The sequence below is a fragment of the Atractosteus spatula genome, chromosome 3 (assembly GCF_055471065.1).
Source record: "Atractosteus spatula isolate fAtrSpa1 chromosome 3, fAtrSpa1.hap1, whole genome shotgun sequence".
NCBI classification, from domain to species: Eukaryota; Metazoa; Chordata; class Actinopteri; order Semionotiformes; family Lepisosteidae; genus Atractosteus; species Atractosteus spatula.
In genome coordinates, this window is record NC_142708.1 from 67,012,677 (window position 1) to 67,029,979 (window position 17,303).

At 53.6% G+C, this 17,303-nt stretch overlaps 1 protein-coding gene across 2 annotated transcripts; it reads left to right on the forward strand.

Moving 5' to 3' along the window:
- Positions 1 to 7,145: 7,145 nt before the first annotated feature.
- cysltr3 (cysteinyl leukotriene receptor 3) lies at positions 7,146 to 14,628 on the forward strand. 2 transcript variants are annotated; one of them, XM_088911399.1, is made up of 2 exons: positions 7,146 to 7,339; positions 11,538 to 14,628. In XM_088911399.1, the coding sequence occupies exons 1-2, from the start codon at positions 7,330 to 7,332 to the stop codon at positions 12,737 to 12,739; spliced, it is 1,212 nt and encodes a 403-aa protein (XP_088767525.1). In that variant the 5' UTR covers positions 7,146 to 7,329; the 3' UTR covers positions 12,740 to 14,628. The 2 variants fall into 2 exon arrangements, with proteins under 2 accessions (XP_088767525.1, XP_088767527.1); XM_088911401.1 differs by lacking the exon at positions 7,146 to 7,339 and adding an exon at positions 7,678 to 7,862 and having other exon boundaries at positions 11,538 to 12,819.
- Positions 14,629 to 17,303: the final 2,675 nt, after the last annotated feature.

A 17,303-nucleotide genomic window follows, 5' to 3' on the forward strand; every position in this document is an offset into this window, starting at 1 on the left:
ACAGCGGCAGGAGGCAGGCAGGCCACAGCTGACGCCTCCGCGGCCCAGACCAGGTGCTGGACAGGCCACGACCAGAATCCGCCCCGCAGTCACTGCAGACAGCGGTCAAGCCCAGGGCCCGTCCACAGGGAGGGTGACAGAGCTGCACCAGAGCCCTGGGCGTCGTCGTCACAGACCCACACGCCTGGCTTGTGCTGCAGGTACGCCTGGACAGAGCTAATCCAGAGGACCTGCAGTTCGGGACCCCGGCAGGTAAATCTCGCACAGCTGATGAGCGGAGCTTTGCTGTGTCACCTGTTTCAGGAGGCTCTCGGCGCTCCCTTCATCACAGACGAATTCTCAGCGGGCTGGTGACGGTGTGCTTGCACGAGAGCCGCAGGTACAGGAGGAGGGGCTGCAGGACGTTGTTATCCCCACTGTTCGGGCCCGACTGGCCAAAATCACATGGGTGACAGTTCGAAACCCGTGTTGTCGATGCGTCGCGGGTGGGCCTGAGCTCTGCTGCAGACTGATGCCCACATGGAGTGGCAAATAGTATCCCTTTGTTCCTCCAGGGGTCTTGTGTGTGTACTGTTTGAGAGCTGGTGTTTGAGTCTCCTCCTTCCCAGGCTTGGTGTTGTACAGTCTGTGGGGGTGTGTTACTGTCAATGCAGCGTCTTAATCTGAGAATGTCTGTGCACGGACAGTCACTCTTGACAGACGTCAAGGCGTCTCCACAATGTAAGCAAAGACTGGAAGATAAAAATAGAATGAGAGTCAATGGTAGGTCTCCACTGGAAAACGGAGTGTATCTGGAATACAACGTTTGTGTGAGAACGGCTGTGTTAGGGTGGCCTACGTGTTGTGCAATCTGTGTGTTTGTGTGTCAGATCCCAGTTTGAGAACTGGTGTTAACGCGGCCTCCTCGTCGTGCTTGGTGTTGTGCAATCTGTGTGTGTGTGTGTCAGATCCCTGTGTGACAGCTGCTGTCAGTGCAGGCTCTTGTCCCTGTGCGGAACAGCTGGGCTCTTTGTGCTACAGTTCAGGTGTGACAGGTTTTGTCTCGCGGCTGTGACGATGCACAGAGCCTGTTCTGTGAAGATGAAATGTTTTCGTTGGGGGCAGCCAGGCCTTGTCATTATCATAGTGCACGTTGCACAAACTGAATTTACACAGGAGAGGGAACGAAGGAGGCGGCACTATTGCGGCGACGCCCTAATGGAATGGTGGCTCGATGTGAAAGCGAGTGGGTGTACCTGTGTGAAGAGAGGAGACTTCGCGTCCCCGTGTCGGTGTCCAGTCATAATCACTGGCAAGCACACGTGGTGCGGTTGGGATAACACATTTCCATTCCTCTACCACGTACAAGGGGAGAATGTTTTGAATGCACCTCTGCAGATGAAGCCCCAGGTCCACGCTGTCTCCTCCCCTGCCTGCCCTGCCGGTTCTGGTGTTGACTCTCCAGAACCTCTGTCTCTCCACTTCTAGTGTCGATTCGGCAGAACCAGGTTCCTCACTTCTGCTGTCCGTTTCCCAAACATTATCTCTTTGGTTCCGGTGTCCACTCCCTGTCCACGCTGTCTCCCCGGTTTTGGAGTCAGTTCTCCAGAAGCGCGGCTTCCTCAGCTCTGGTGTCGGACGTCGGACAGTGCTGCCCTCGCCCAGCCGTGTGGACGGGCAGCAGCTGGCTCCATCCACTGGGGGGGAGAGAGAGAGTTTGCCGTCAGGCAGCGGTGACCAGTCTCCCAGTAAGAGCTGCAGAGCCGGAACAGCACCCTGTGTGCTCAAAGCGCTGTCAACAGCACAGGTGCAGCAGGATGTTTTTTCTTAAAACAAGGACATAGAGCGGAATCGAGAGAAGAGCAAATAAGGGGAACAATTTGTCTCTTTCGAGGGGCTGGGGGGAGAGGGGGGGCAGTGCACTGTGAACAGTATGGGAGGAGGTGGCAGATTTGTCCTGTCAGGCTGTGAAGGGAGGATTGGAGACCCCTGCTCCAGCAGCGGGCCACGGCCCGGGCCTGGATCGCACCCCTGTCTCTGCTGCTGTGCTCGGCCCAAAGCGCAGGTTTCCAGTCCCGCTGAGATCTGAATGACCTAACCAGCTGGTTCTTGGTTCAAGTGCTCTGCGTACACTGCAGGGCCTGGCCTGCAAGGGCTCAGTCTGGACAACATCGCTGGCTACGAGCTGCTCTCCGCCCCCACTTTTGGTATTCCCAGACAGACATCAACATAATTCCCCTGAATGCCTATATATAGAAAAACAGCTCTATTTGGATGATGGAAGAAAGGCTTGCTGTCTCTGTAAGGAGGCTGGCGAGCTGCATGTTATAGCACATCACTGACACAGGTCTCCAGCCCTCTGACGCCTGTGGGAGGCCATGGTTAGAGAAACACTGAGCAGCAATGGTCAAGGCTCTGAGCTCCACGGTGGCAGGTTGCAGGTTCAAATTCAAAGTAAAGCACAGCTGTTGTACCCTCAAGCATCCAGGTACATGTCCAGCTGTGTAAAAGGGTACAAAAAAAGCATGTGACTTTGGATAAAGACAACAGTCAAATAAATGACCAAGAGCAAGACTTTACACAAGGCGAGGTGACGACAGAGTCAAAAAACCACACAACATGGTCCTGAGGAGATGCCTGCATATGCAGCTGAACTGTCCCACCACTGGGTACTCTGTTAGAAGGAAACTCCCAGCACGTGTGATCTCAGTATCTCTATATCCTGCCCATTACTCCTGAAGATTAACTCTGACCCTGCCCATTACTCCTGCTGAAGAGTACCTCTAACCCTGGCTGTTACTCCTCCTCAAGAGTATCCCTGACCCTGCCAGTTACTCCTCCTGAAGAGCATCTCTGACCCTGCCCGTTACTCCTCCTGAAGATTAACTCTGACCCTGCCCATTACTCCTGCTGAAGAGTACCTCTGACCCTGGCTGTTACTCCTGAAGAACATCTCTGACCCTGCCCGTTACTCCTCCTAAAGAGTATCTCTGACCCTGCCTGTTACTCCTCCTGAAGAGCATCTCTTGCTCTGCCAGTTACTCCTCCTGAAGAGTATCTCTGACCCTGCCCATTACTCCTCCTGAAGAGTATCTCTGACCCTGCCAGTTACTGAGCTGAGAGAGAGGCAGTGTGGTCAGTGGTTAGAGCTGAGAGAGAGGCAGTGTGGGTCAGTGGTTAGAGCTGAGAGAGAGGCAGTGTGGTCAGTGGTTAGAGCTGAGAGAGAGGCAGTGTGGTCAGTGGTTAGAGCTGAGAGAGGCAGTGTGGGTCAGTGGTTAGAGCTGAGAGAGAGGCAGTGTGGTCAGTGGTTAGAGCTGAGAGAGAGGCAGTGTGGTCAGTGGTTAGAGCTGAGAGAGGCAGTGTGGGTCAGTGGTTAGAGCTGAGAGAGAGGCAGTGTGGGTCAGTGGTTAGAGCTGAGAGAGAGGCAGTGTGGTCAGTGGTTAGAGCTGAGAGAGAGGCAGTGTGGGTCAGTGGTTAGAGCTGAGAGAGAGGCAGTGTGGTCAGTGGTTAGAGCTGAGAGAGAGACAGTGTGGGTCAGTGGTTAGAGCTGAGAGAGAGGCAGTGTGGGTCAGTGGTTAGAGCTGAGAGAGAGGCAGTGTGGGTCAGTGGTTAGAGCTGAGAGAGAGGCAGTGTGGTCAGTGGTTAGAGCTGAGAGAGGCAGTGTGGGTCAGTGGTTAGAGCTGAGAGAGAGACAGTGTGGTCAGTGGTTAGAGCTGAGAGAGACAGTGTGGTCAGTGGTTAGAGCTGAGAGAGGCAGTGTGGGTCAGTGGTTAGAGCTGAGAGAGAGGCAGTGTGGTCAGTGGTTAGAGCTGAGGGAGAGGCAGTGTGGTCAGTGGTTAGAGCTGAGAGAGAGGCAGTGTGGTCAGTGGTTAGAGCTGAGAGAGAGGCAGTGTGGGTCAGTGGTTAGAGCTGAGAGAGAGGCAGTGGTTAGAGCTGAGAGAGGCAGTGTGGGTCAGTGGTTAGAGCTGAGAGAGAGGCAGTGTGGTCAGTGGTTAGAGCTGAGAGAGAGACAGTGTGGTCAGTGGTTAGAGCTGAGAGAGAGGCAGTGTGGTCAGTGGTTAGAGCTGAGAGAGAGGCAGTGTGGTCAGTGGTTAGAGCTGAGAGAGACAGTGTGGTCAGTGGTTAGAGCTGAGAGAGAGGCAGTGTGGTCAGTGGTTAGAGCTGAGAGAGAGACAGTGTGGTCAGTGGTTAGAGCTGAGAGAGAGGCAGTGTGGTCAGTGGTTAGAGCTGAGAGAGAGGCAGTGTGGTCAGTGGTTAGAGCTGAGAGAGGCAGTGTGGTCAGTGGTTAGAGCTGAGAGAGAGGCAGTGTGGGTCAGTGGTTAGAGCTGAGAGAGAGGCAGTGTGGGTCAGTGGTTAGAGCTGAGGGAGGCAGTGTGAGCCCTCTGTCCCTCATTCCTCTCTCTTTACCTGGCTTGGTATCTGTATGCTGTGCTCCTCGCATCCTAGCAGCTCACTCAAGATGTGAGTGATATCAGAGTGAAAGTGTTTGCTCTCCTCTACGCTGTATGTTCAACTCTCCAACCTGGCAGAACCAGCTCAGCAGGGGGTGAGCAAGCAAGACTGAGCAAGTGAGAGGGAGTGACTGCAGAGAGGCTCTCGCTGAGAGCAGAGGAATATTTGCATGGCTCTGCCAGCTGCACGGTGCGTTTGAATTACTGGCAAACTGCCTTTGGACACAACAGATAAGGCATTGTTCCCCTCTGGTCAGAAAAGAGCATATATGTAACTGTTCTACAGAAACACACACACACGTGCAGCACTGCACTACAGTAAGACACACATAAAGGCAGAATCTGCATTACACAAGCATACAACACTGCACCACAATAACACAACACTGCACTACAGTAATACATATACTGTAGTACTCCCTTAAAGTAACACTTACGATAAGATAAGATCACTTTATTGGCCATATACAATTTCTTGTATTGGGAATTTGTCTTTTCGCAGACCCCAGCTTGCTCTCCATGAGACACACAGGCAGGGAGAGAAGCTTGGGGTCAGAGCGCAGGGTCAGCCATTTATATGGCGCCCCTGGAGCAGCTGGGGTTAAGGGCCTTGCTCAGGGGCCCAACGGAGTAGAATTTCTCTGCTGGCCGCGGGATACGAACCGGCAACCTTCCAGCCACAGCCACTGGACTGCCACTGCACTACAATAACAGTAGGTAGAGAGCTGCATTATAATAACCCATACATACAACCCTACACTACAGTAACACTCACATACAGAACTGCACTACAGTGATACATATACTGTGGTACTGCACTACAGTAACACTCAGATATACTGTAATACTACAATACAGTAATGCACATACAGCACTGCACTACAATAACACTCACATATACTGTAGTGCTGTACTACAGTAACACTCATATATTCTGCAGTGCTGCACTACAATAACACTCACATATGCTGTAATACTGAACTACAGTAATACTCACAAATACTGTAATACTACACTATAGCAAGACACACTTATGTTTAGTACTACACTACAGTAAGACATTCAGGTACAATAGTACACTACAGTAAAACACAGTCTTGACAGTACTACATGAGAGTAAGACACTCGGGTACAGTGACACTACAATTACATGTAGTGTCTTATTACACTACAATAAGACACTTGGGTACAGTACTACACTACAGTAAGACACTCAGGTAGAACACTATACTATAGTAATACAAGGGTACTACACTACAGTAAGACACTCGGGTACAGTACTACACTACAGTAAGACACATTCGTAGACAGTACTACACTACAGTAAGACACTCAGGTAGAACACTATACTATAGTAATACAAGGGTACTACACTACAGTAAGACACTCGGGTACAGTACTACACTACAGTAAGACACATTCGTAGACAGTACTACACTACAGTAAGACACTCAGGTAGAAAACTACACTACAGTAAGACACTCGGGTACAGTACTACACTACAGTAAGACACTCAGATACAATAGTACACTACAGTAAGACACAGTCATGTACAGTACTACATGATAGTAAGACACTCAGGTACAGGTATTACACTACAGTAAGACACATTCGTAGACAGTACTACACTACAGTAAGACACATTCATGGACAGTACTACACTACAGTAAGACACTCATGTACAGGTACTACACTACAGTGAGACACATTCATGGACTGTACTACAGTAAGACACATTCATGGACAGTACTACACTACAGTAAGACACACCAGATCAGCAAGGTGCTGTTTCCCAAAGGAGTGCTGTGAGGAAGGGTCTGATGTGCTTATGTAGGTGCGTGTTCAGTTTACTTGAACTTTGTGGAATAGTTCTGGTATTGTGGAAAACTTCTCCTTTTTTTGTTTGTTATCGAAACCAACGTGAATGTGAATAAAACAAGTTTATTTTTTAAACCTGGTGAAGTTTATTGAGGAGTATACACGGCCACAGTCAGCCTTTCTTACTGTGGAATTACGACTACTACTGCATTAATCAGAAACTGTCTCCTGAGGAAAACGGAACGATAACGGGGAGAAGAAAGGATTGCTCTGGAGGTAACAGATGTTATGCACGTTCGTTAATGGACACTGATGAGTAAAGTTAGCAGGAACATCGATGCTACATACATATCTGCCTTACGTAACGATAACGTTAATTAACATTCCGCGATTGTGAAGTTAAAATCCGAAGGGTGCATCGTCTTGCCCGCTGGAATGTGAGTCTGCCCTTATCCCCAGATCTCATCCAGCCCGACGGCGGCAGCCGAAGGGACTTCCTGTTGTGTACGCACTCAGCGGGAGATCTTATCGCACAGAGGACACTGCTTTTCATCTGTGAGTTTCCTCTACACTCAGAGATTTACTTTGTTTTCATCATTTGGCTTTCCTGTGCTTTTACTGTGCTGTAACCCTGATTTCACCGGGCTTTAGTGTACTTTTACCCTTATTTTACTGTGCTCTCACCCTGATTCCCCTGGGCTTTACTGTGCTGTAACCCCGATTTTACCATGACTTTACACTGATTTTACTGTGCTTTTACCTTGAATTTACGGTCCTTTTACCCCGATTCCCCTTGGCTTTACTGTGCTTTTACCCTGCTTTTACTGTGCTTATTGCCCTGGCTGCCCTGGCCTTTACCGCACTTTCCCCTCATTTTCACCGTGCTTTGCTACACAGAGGGAGGGAGAGCAGCTGGGCTCCGAGAGCCGGAGGGAGGGAGAAAGACGCTCCAAGCTCTTGTCTCAGACTGTTTATCTCCCTCGCTGTCGGCGGCAGAGAGCGAATTTCCTTGGCGGTGCGGGAAGAGAGCACCGCACCTACACGACCGATGTCCCCCCGAGTGGATCCGGGACCATGAAGGATGATGACAGGTGAGAAGACTTTCGTCTGTCACCTGTGGGCGCCCGGCTCGGGGAGTGTGCGTGGCGGAGTTATCGATCTCTGTTTCGCAAGGTCGTGTCAGGTCCCACCGGTATGTAGGCACGCGGATACGGGACCGGTGACCGAATCGCCGAGTTAGTTGAGGCTGCGAGCCTGCGCGACTCGCCTGTCCTGTTTTGATAAGAGTTAATAGATAATCATTAACATTTCCTAGTGAAGTCTTAGCATCCTGGTCTTCTCTGAAGCAGGAGGCGTAACGCTGTACCGATACTGTGCTCCTGCAGTCGATGGAGAAGTAGTGGTTTTTTTTTTTTGGGAGTCCGATAGCCGTAGCGTTGGTGTTGTCTTTTTGACAAATACGGTTTATTTTTTTTTTTGCTGTTGTCGAGGTTTTGACAAATACTTCTCGACGCCGACGTCTCTGCGGGCGCGCAAAAGGTTCCGTCGACCACCAGCGGTGAGAGAACGGCGGAGTTTCGGGAGTCAGACCGCGTCAAAACTACGTGATCACGGGTAATCTTCGCGGTTTTTACTACTTCATGTAACAGAACGTGTCCTGTCGGGGTTGCGGGCACCGAGCGGCAGGTTATTTCTCTTGGAGAAAAAGCGCGTTACCGCCGTTCGGTCGTTGAGAGAGCTCGCTCGACAACTGGTGGTGTTTTCACGGGACGGCGATGTTCGTGTCTGAACTCCCAACCTGTGCGGCTGCTTTATTTTCAATTCAAGCTGCTTTATTAGCATGACCGATGGGTACAATCAGTGTTGCCAAAGCAAGAAAAAAATAATAAAATTAACACCAAATAAAAGTAAAATAAAATCTACAGACATATTACAGACATCTACAACAAACGCATGTCATAAAATATTTACATATACTGTAAACATATTGAGCGTTATTGGGAGACAGACTCACTGTTCCTCAGGCTGTGACAGGAGATCACATACTGGGCTGCCAGTTCAACTGAGTTCCCTCCTCCCTCTCCCAGTAGGATTGGGACCCGTTGTGATTCTGGCAGGTGTGGGAACTCTGGGATTCGATTTCTGAATTTAGGGAAGACTGTTTCTCTAATCCCAGAGTATCTGTCACAGTGCAGTAGGAAGTGCACCTCTGTCTCTATTTCTCCCCGCTGGCAGTGGGAGCACAGCCTGTCCTCTCTGGGCAGCCAGGTCTGCCTGTGTCGCCCAGTTTCTATGGCCAGGCTGTGGTCACTGAGCCTGTACTTCGTCAGGGTCTGTTTCTTTTTGCTGTTTCTTATCTTGTTTAAATATTCAGCTAGTGTGTACTATCTGTTTAGGGTTCTGTAGCATTCCAGTTCATGTTGTGCTTGTGTGTGTGTCCCAGTGTGTGAGATATTGCTGTTTGATCTGTGCTGTGATGTGCGTGAGTCTGAGTTGTGGTGCTCTAGCAGTGCTGTCCTGAGGCTGGCTGGTGTCGGTGCGGCTCAGGTCAGTGATCCTCAGGACCCGCTGGCTCAGGGGGCTCTGTTTTTCTCTCTGTTTCGGACGCTCCGCTGCCGCTGAATCATTGCGCCGGAAGACGAACCCAGACAGACGGCCGTTCGATAAGATTATTGTTGTTTGTTCATGGTGTTGATCTTAACAGGGTGTATTGTGTCCGTTTCTGTTGGCCCAGCTGTGTGTGTTTACAACTGTGTGTGCGCGTCCGTCATTGCGCCTGGCGCTTGGTTGTATAGGAACCGCGCACCGCCCGGTGTGCCGTTATCGTCCTTGAGGGTTTTATCAGGGCAGTGATAAAACTGCCTGTTTGACTGTCTAACGGCTCTGTCGACGGCCCGATGGAAGCTGTATGTACAGATCGCTTCCTGCTCCTCCTCATTTCCCTGCCAGGGCCGGATTTGCATGCGCGAGCGTCCCTCGCGCGCGCGCCGACACACAGGGCCCATTGTCGTGTGTCCTCGAGCGCACGGGTCGCCTGCCATTTTGCAGGTGAGCGACCTCGCGCGGCTCGGCTCCGCTGTTCCACCTACCCTCCCTCCTCCTCCCGTACGCCATCACCATCACCACGTGCCTTCAGAAGAACCCCCTGCTTTGTGCTGAGCGTTTGCATAATTTATTACCACCCTTAGGAGTCGGCTGCTTTCAGCTGCTTTCAGTTTTATGGGAGCCGCTCCCTGGAGAAGCGGCGGGCGGCCTGTTGGCCCAGCGATGTGGGGTGGTGGTGGGGGGGGATTTCTCTGCAATGGGGCCCAGCTCTTGCACCTGTTTGCCCCCCCCCGACGGTCACGACTGGGTGTGGGGATTCTGGGGTCACCCCCCCCCCCCTCCTGGGGCTCTGCTTCTAAACGTGTGGCCGCTGTGATTTTTAAAGTGTTGTTGCACGTGGCTGATCTTTTTATGTTGTTCTCCTTTCCCCTCCCTGTTGTTTCTGTTTCTCTCTTGTTCTTTCTGGGATCTCCTTTCCTCTCTACACCTCCCCCTTCCTTCCATCTCCCTTACCCCCTCCTCCTTCTCTCCACCCCTCCCTTCTCCCTGCCCCTCCACCATCTATCTCCACCCCTCCCTTCTCCCTCCCTCCACCGTCCATCTCCACCCCTCCCTTCTCCCTCCCTCCACCATCTCCACCCCTCCCTTCTCCCTCCCTCCACCATCTATCTCCACCCCTCCCTTCTCCCTCCCTCCACCGTCCATCTCCACCCCTCCCTTCTCCCTCCCTCCACCATCTATCTCCACCCCTCCCTTCTCCCTCCACCCCTCCACCATCCATCTCCACCCCTCCCTTCTCCCTCCCTCCACCATCTATCTCCACCCCTCCCTTCTCCCTCCCTCCACCATCTATCTCCACCCCTCCCTTCTCCCTCCACCCCTCCACCATCCATCTCCACCCCTCCCTTCTCCCTCCCTCCACCATCTATCTCCACCCCTCCCTTCTCCCTCCACCCCTCCACCATCCATCTCCACCCCTCCCTTCTCCCTCCCTCCACCATCTCCACCCCTCCCTTCTCCCTCCACCCCTCCACCATCCATCTCCACCCCTCCCTTCTCCCTCCCTCCACCATCTATCTCCACCCCTCCCTTCTCCCTCCCTCCACCATCTATCTCCACCCCTCCCTTCTCCCCCCCTCCATCTCCACCCCTCCCTTCTCCCCCCCTCCACCATCTATCTCCACCCCTCCCTTCTCCCCCCCTCCACCATCTATCTCCACCCCTCCCTTCTCCTCCCCCCTCCACCATCTTTCTCCACCCCTCCCTTCTCCCCCCCTCCACCATCTATCTCCACCCCTCCCTTCTCCCTCCCTCCACCATCTATCTCCACCCCTCCCTTCTCCCTCCCTCCACCATCTTACTCCACCCCTCCCTTCTCCCTCCACCCCTCCACCATCCATCTCCACCCCTCCCTTCTCCCTCCCTCCACCATCTATCTCCACCCCTCCCTTCTCCCCTTCTCCCCCCTCCACCATCTATCTCCACCCCTCCCTTCTCCCTCCACCCCTCCACCATCTATCTCCACCCCTCCCTTCTCCTCCCCCCTCCACCATCTATCTCCACCCCTCCCTTCTCCTCCACCCTCCACCATCTATCTCCACCCCTCCCTTCTCCCTCCCTCCACCATCTATCTCCACCCCTCCCTTCTCCTCCCCCCTCCACCATCTATCTCCACCCCTCCCTTCTCCTCCCCCCTCCACCATCTATCTCCACCCCTCCCTTCTCCCCCCCTCCACCATCTATCTCCACCCCTCCCTTCTCCTCCCCCCTCCACCATCTATCTCCACCCCTCCCTTCTCCCTCCCTCCACCATCTATCTCCACCCCTCCCTTCTCCTCCCTCCACCATCTATCTCCACCCCTCCCTTCTCCCTCCACCCCTCCACCATCCATCTCCACCCCTCCCTTCTCCCTCCCTCCACCATCTATCTCCACCCCTCCCTTCTCCCTCCCCCTCCACCATCTATCTCCACCCCTCCCTTCTCCCTCCACCCCTCCACCATCTATCTCCACCCCTCCCTTCTCCCTCCACCCCTCCACCATCTATCTCCACCCCTCCCTTCTCCTCCCTCCACCATCTATCTCCACCCCTCCCTTCTCCCTCCCTCCACCATCCATCTCCACCCCTCCCTTCTCCCTCCACCCCTCCATCATCCATCTCCACCCCTCCCTTCTCCCTCCCTACTCCCTCTTTGATCTCCTTCATCCCTCTTTGTCTTTCCCCTCCTTCCCACTCCCCCCCCAGCTCCCTGGCTCCCAGAGTATCCCCCCTCCCTGCCTGCCGTCTCCCCTGCCCCCTCCTCAGGCCACCCCTGCCTGCTCCCCACGACCCCTGACCTGGGCAATGCCACGGCGATGAACCTGTCGGCGCCGGCGGGGCCCTGCGGGGGGAACCAGACGTGCGGCAACAACGACCGCTTCAAGTTCCTGTCGTACACCGTGACCTACAGCCTGGTGTTCCCCGTGGGGCTGCTGAGCAACATGGTGGCCCTGTACGTCTTCCTGCGCCTGACCCCCAAGAAGTCGGCCAACACCGTCTTCATGATCAACCTGGCCCTGTCGGACCTGGGCTTCTCCCTGACCCTGCCCCTGCGCCTCGTCTACTACCTGCGGGACGGCGACTGGCCCTTCCCGGACTGGCTGTGCCGCCTCTGCGTCTTCTCCTTCTACGTCAACCTCTACACCAGCGTGCTCTTCCTCACCGCGCTCAGCGTCCTGCGCTACGTGGCCGTGCTGCACCCCATGAGGAACCGGGTCTTCCTGTCCGTGCGGCGGGCGGCCGGCGCCTGCGTGGGCATCTGGGCCTTCGTGGCCCTCTCCTCCACCCACTTCCTCTTCTCTGGGACCTACCAGTGCGGCGGCAAGACGCGGTGCTTCGAGCCGCACGGCAGCCGGTCCTGGCACCGCATCCTGGCCATGAACTACGTGGCGCTGGTGGCGGGCTTCCTGCTGCCCTTCCTCACCATCCTGGGCTGCTACGGGCTCATCCTGCGCCAGCTGCTGTGGGCCGGGGCCAAGCTGCGGCACAGCCGGCGCCGGAGCCGCCGGCGCTCCGTGCAGCTCATCTCCATCATCATGAGCACCTTCCTGTGCTGCTTCCTGCCCTACCACGTCCTGCGCACCGTGCACCTGCACCACCGCGTGGGCCAGCGGCCCGACCACCCCGAGGACTGCGCGCTCACCGAGCTGCTGCAGAAGGTGCTGGTGGTCACGCTCTGCCTGGCCGCCTGCAACAGCTGCTTCAACCCCCTGCTCTACTACTTCGCCGGAGAGTCCTTCCGCACGGCCGCCCGCCGCGCCTCCAGCCGCCGCTCCCGCAGCTCCTTCCTGTCGCAGAACAACCTCAGCCTGCTGGCGGGCCGCCTCGCGCGCTCCGGCTCGCTGCCGGGCAGCCAGAAGGGCCCGCTGCCCGGCAACTCTGTGGTCTTGGACTGCACGGAACTGTGACGGGACACCGCAGCACTGCGCCACGTACCCCAGCACAGGACAGGACACCCCAGCACTGCACCTCGTACCCCAGCACAGGACAGGACACCCCAGCACTGCGCCACGTACCCCAGCACAGGACAGGACACCCCAGCACTGTGCCACGTACCCCAGCACTGCGCCACGTACCCCAGCACAGGACAGGACACCCCAGCACTGCACCTCGTACCCCAGCACAGGACAGGACACCCCAGCACTGCACCTCGTACCCCAGCACTGCACTGGACACCCCAGCACAGCATCTCGTACCCCAGCACAGGACAGGACACCCCAGCACTGCACCTCGTACCCCAGCACTGCACTGGACACCCCAGCACAGCATCTCGTACCCCAGCACAGGACAGGACACCCCAGCACTGCACCTCGTACCCCAGCACTGCACTGGATACCCCAGCACTGCACCTCATACCCCAGCACAGAGATCTTTATTCAATCAGCTAAAAGGGAGCATAGCAGAGAGTCGGGGTTCCCCCTAGTACTCAGTAAACCTCCTCGCTCGACTAGTGACACTTCTCCTTTTATACTGTAAGTGTAGCCGAGACTTCTCAAACAAACACACAAGGCACAAGACAATCACTGAAGTCTGTCAAACATAAACAAACGGGATAACTGTCCTGTCACTGTCACTGTCACTGTCCTGACCCTTCCCAAGAGTCCCTGTCCCTCAGTCTTCCACAGGTACGTCTGTGATGAACCCTGCACAGCACCAAGCGCCCCGGCACGGCCCGGCCCCCAGGAGAGCTCACCAGCACTGCTCCAACACGGCGTCTGTGTGCCCGCGCTGCGCAGTGCGTGCTCTGTACGATGCCCACCCTCACCCTCCCTGGACACCCGGAGGTAAACCTTCCCACGTCCCCAAGCCCACCATGAGCCGGCCGCAGCCGGGTTTCTGACAGCCAGGCTCCCGTTGCGCTGCAGTTGGATTCCAGGCCAGGCTTTGCCACCTGCCCGGAGGAGGGAGGTCACCTGATCACCACCGAGCCCTAATCGGTCAGATCGAACCCGCCTCCCGTACGGAAGTGCAGTGACTGGGAGCCGCTGTTTCGGTCCTGGGGCCTCCTGTGTGGAGATTCAAGCAGTGTGTGTGGGCACGCTGTGTGTCCGTGCGTGCGGGCCCTGTACGCACCCTGCAGTGGAGCTCCTGTCTGCGGCTCCGGGCTCTGCTCTGCTGGACGTGACCCACCCTCTCGCGTCAGGGCAGGAGTTCGGCCCTCGGCCCTCCTGCGCTGTCTGGGACCTGAGCTGCGCGGCTGACTGCCGCTGTGTGGAACGATGAAGACTCTCCACGACGAAGGACTGTTTGCACCTGTTCCGTCAGAAGGGCTTGGAGCAGGTGCTCACAGAGCTTGTAGAGTGTGTATTTATTACTTTTATATATGACTCATTATATTTTTAAAGAATCTTGTGTCTATGCTAGATGTATAATATATACCTGTGACATACCATATCACCTCACTCTGCACATTGCATAACTGTTTCTCTCTGTCCAGGACTCCCATCTCCTCCTCTCTCTCCTCCTACTGCTCCTCTCTCTCCTGTTCCCCTCCTCTCTCTCCTGTTCCTCCTGCTCCATCTCCTCCTACTGCTCCTCTCTCTCCTGTTCCCCTCCTCTCTCCTGTTCCTCCTGCTCCATCTCCTCCTACTGCTCCTCTCTCTCCTGTTCCCCTCCTCTCTCCCCTGTTCCTCCTGCTCCATCTCCTCCTCCCTCCTGTTTCCTCTCCTCCTCTTCTCCCCTCCATCTACAACTCCTCTCTCTCGTTGAACAGGAGCACAATGAATCCACAACCATTAGAACATCAGAAGCATCTTAATCTTCTGAAATGAGAAAAATAAAGCCGTGAAATTTTCTTCCAGTACTGCACCCGGTTCTTGGTCCTTTCTGATCAATTCACATATCTAGCAAGACGTGTCTTTCAGAACCCTTAAAGACCCAATCAAAATCATGAGCCAGAGGACACAAGCTGGAAGAATGTGGACATGTATACAATCGTCTGTACACAAACGGTGATGGGGGTATGGAAGATCTTGCAAAAACACAAAAAAGATTGTTGACAAAGAAGAGGAAACACGTTCCTTCAAAGATTAAAAAACACTAAAAAAATTGTCAATGGAAAGCTGCGTTTCCTGGAAAGAACATTCAACTTAAACCCCACCCATCCCTGTAGGATGTTATAATTTGTGATAATTGAGACAGGGCAAAAACAAGGCATTTCTTTCCCAAAACACAGCACGTAAACCACAGCCATCCCCAGTTTCCGCATCCGGGCTTCCCGTGACGGCAGGCGCGCACGCAGTGAAGAAGGCGCGAGACCCGGGCGTTACACCCGCTCGGTCTCCTGCCCACTCAGGCCCGCGGAGTACGGGGTTTCTCAATACAAACCCCATAATGGCCGGTGTTAAGGATGTGTGTGTGTGTTTTTTGTCAGACGTGGTAAAGACGAGCCTTGACGGTTCATCATACGTTGGCGGCCGTTAATTTAAAAAATGGCGCAGTAGTTCCGGGAGTGAGGACTGAGACCGTGTCGCTGACGAGCTCGCGAAAGAAACAAACAGGAACCTGGGGGGGGGGAGATTTTTGTATTGCGCAGCGAGGGGATTATTCCACACACGTTTATTTAACGTCAAAGAATACAAACAAAAGAGAAAGGGAATCCAAAAATTGGATTGAAGACAAAACACAGAACAGTACGCTGCCAGAGGTCATGACACATCAGATCGCAATGAGATTTTTACACGCATCAGCTGTTTCTCATTTATTTTTCGGGATTTTAATGCTGTTCAAGTCATATTACATTTCCATCTTATAAGCATTAAAGGAGAGAGTAGCATGAGACCATTTTGAACAATATATCTACCAGGTACACATGTGGTATAAATTCAGGTGGGTAGCTGCGTCAGCATGCGTAGGCTGCAAAGGAACAAGTAATAGGTTTATTCCATGCTGAAAAAAAGAAGAAAGAGAACACAACGTTTCGGCCGTGGAGCCTTCTTCAGGTGTGAGAGAGACAGGGCAGTAGGCAAAGGTAAAGTAGCGGGAGAACAAAGGTTGGGAGGGAGGAGGAGTGAGAGGCGGGAGCAGGGGACAGAAAGAGAGGCCAATCAAGAGGTGTGAAGTCAGAAAGGGGGCAGAGAGGTGTGAAATGAAACTTCCAATGAATGGAGAAAATTTAAAAGAACAGTAGTCTGTCGTTAAGGGAAGGGAGAAGGTGTGATCCTAGCTGCAGAATAATTTTAGTTTCGGTGGTCTTTCTGATGTATGAGTTTGGAAAACCGTCTTTGAGAACACAGACGGAGAGATTAGAGTGGTCGTGGCCGTCAGAGGTGAAATGAGAAACAATGGGCTTGGAGAGATCTTTAATCTTTACAGCCCTGACGTGTTCTCTGAAACGGTCTCCGAGTCTCCTTCCTGTTTCTCCAATGTAGATGGCTGGGCATTTACTGCAAGAGATACAGTAAACAAGGTTGCTGGAGGTACAAGATGCTGTCTGGGTGATCCGGAATTGTCCTGAGGGGCCTTGAATGAGTGTGGTGGTGGCTGTGTATTTGCAGGTGATACAGCGAGCTCTGTTGCAAGGGAAAGTGCCTGGTGTGGATGGTTGTTGAGGGCGGTCAAGGGAGCTGTGAACAAGGAGGTTACGCAGATTAGGTGGTCGGCGATATGAGATGATAGGGCGATCAGAAAAGAGGGCCCCAATGGAGGGATCATCCTGTAGGATGGAAAAGTTGTGGTTAATGGTCCTGGGGATAGGAAGTGTGTTAGGGTGGTAAGGAAGCACCAGAGGAATGCGGTTGTTACGGCGGGAGTTCCTGATCGGGTTGATGGTCCGGGGGGTGTTTTTGGCTCGGGCAAGGGCCCTGTCAATCACACTGCTGGGGTATCCTCTGTTGATGAAAAATGAGTACATTTCGAGGGCTTGGTTCTCGAAGTCGATGTCGTCGCTGCATAATCGTCGTAACCTAAGGAACTGTGAAAAAGGAAGAGAGTTTTTAGTGTGGTTGGGGTGAAATGAGCTGTACAGGAGGTAGCTGTGTGAATCCGTGGGTTTGTAATAAACTGAAGTGGACAGTCGGGGGTAGTTGATAGACAAGTGGATGTCTAGAAACGGAAGAGTAGTGGAAGATATGTTAATCGTATATTTGAGGGACGGGTGGAAGTTGGTGAAATGGTGCAGGAAGAACTCAAGCTGATCGTTGGAGCACGTGGCGGCACCGACGCAGTCATCAATATATCGTACATCAACACCCCGAACACCCTCACCAACCCTAACCTTGTTGTCACCATACCTTCTGACCTTTCCCTTTCACAGGATGAGCGATCCCTCCTCAGCAAAGGGCTCAGTTTTGTACCAGTTCCCAGGAAGCTGGACATCCCCCAGACCAATGTCGACCTTAACCGCTTTTACCGCAGGATCCGTCTCAGAGCACATTTTGCCGACAATTCCTCTTCACAGGCAGCTGATAACAACCCGGTTATTGATGTCATTAACAACATTAATCCCAAACAGAGCTGTTGGACTCCCTCCTC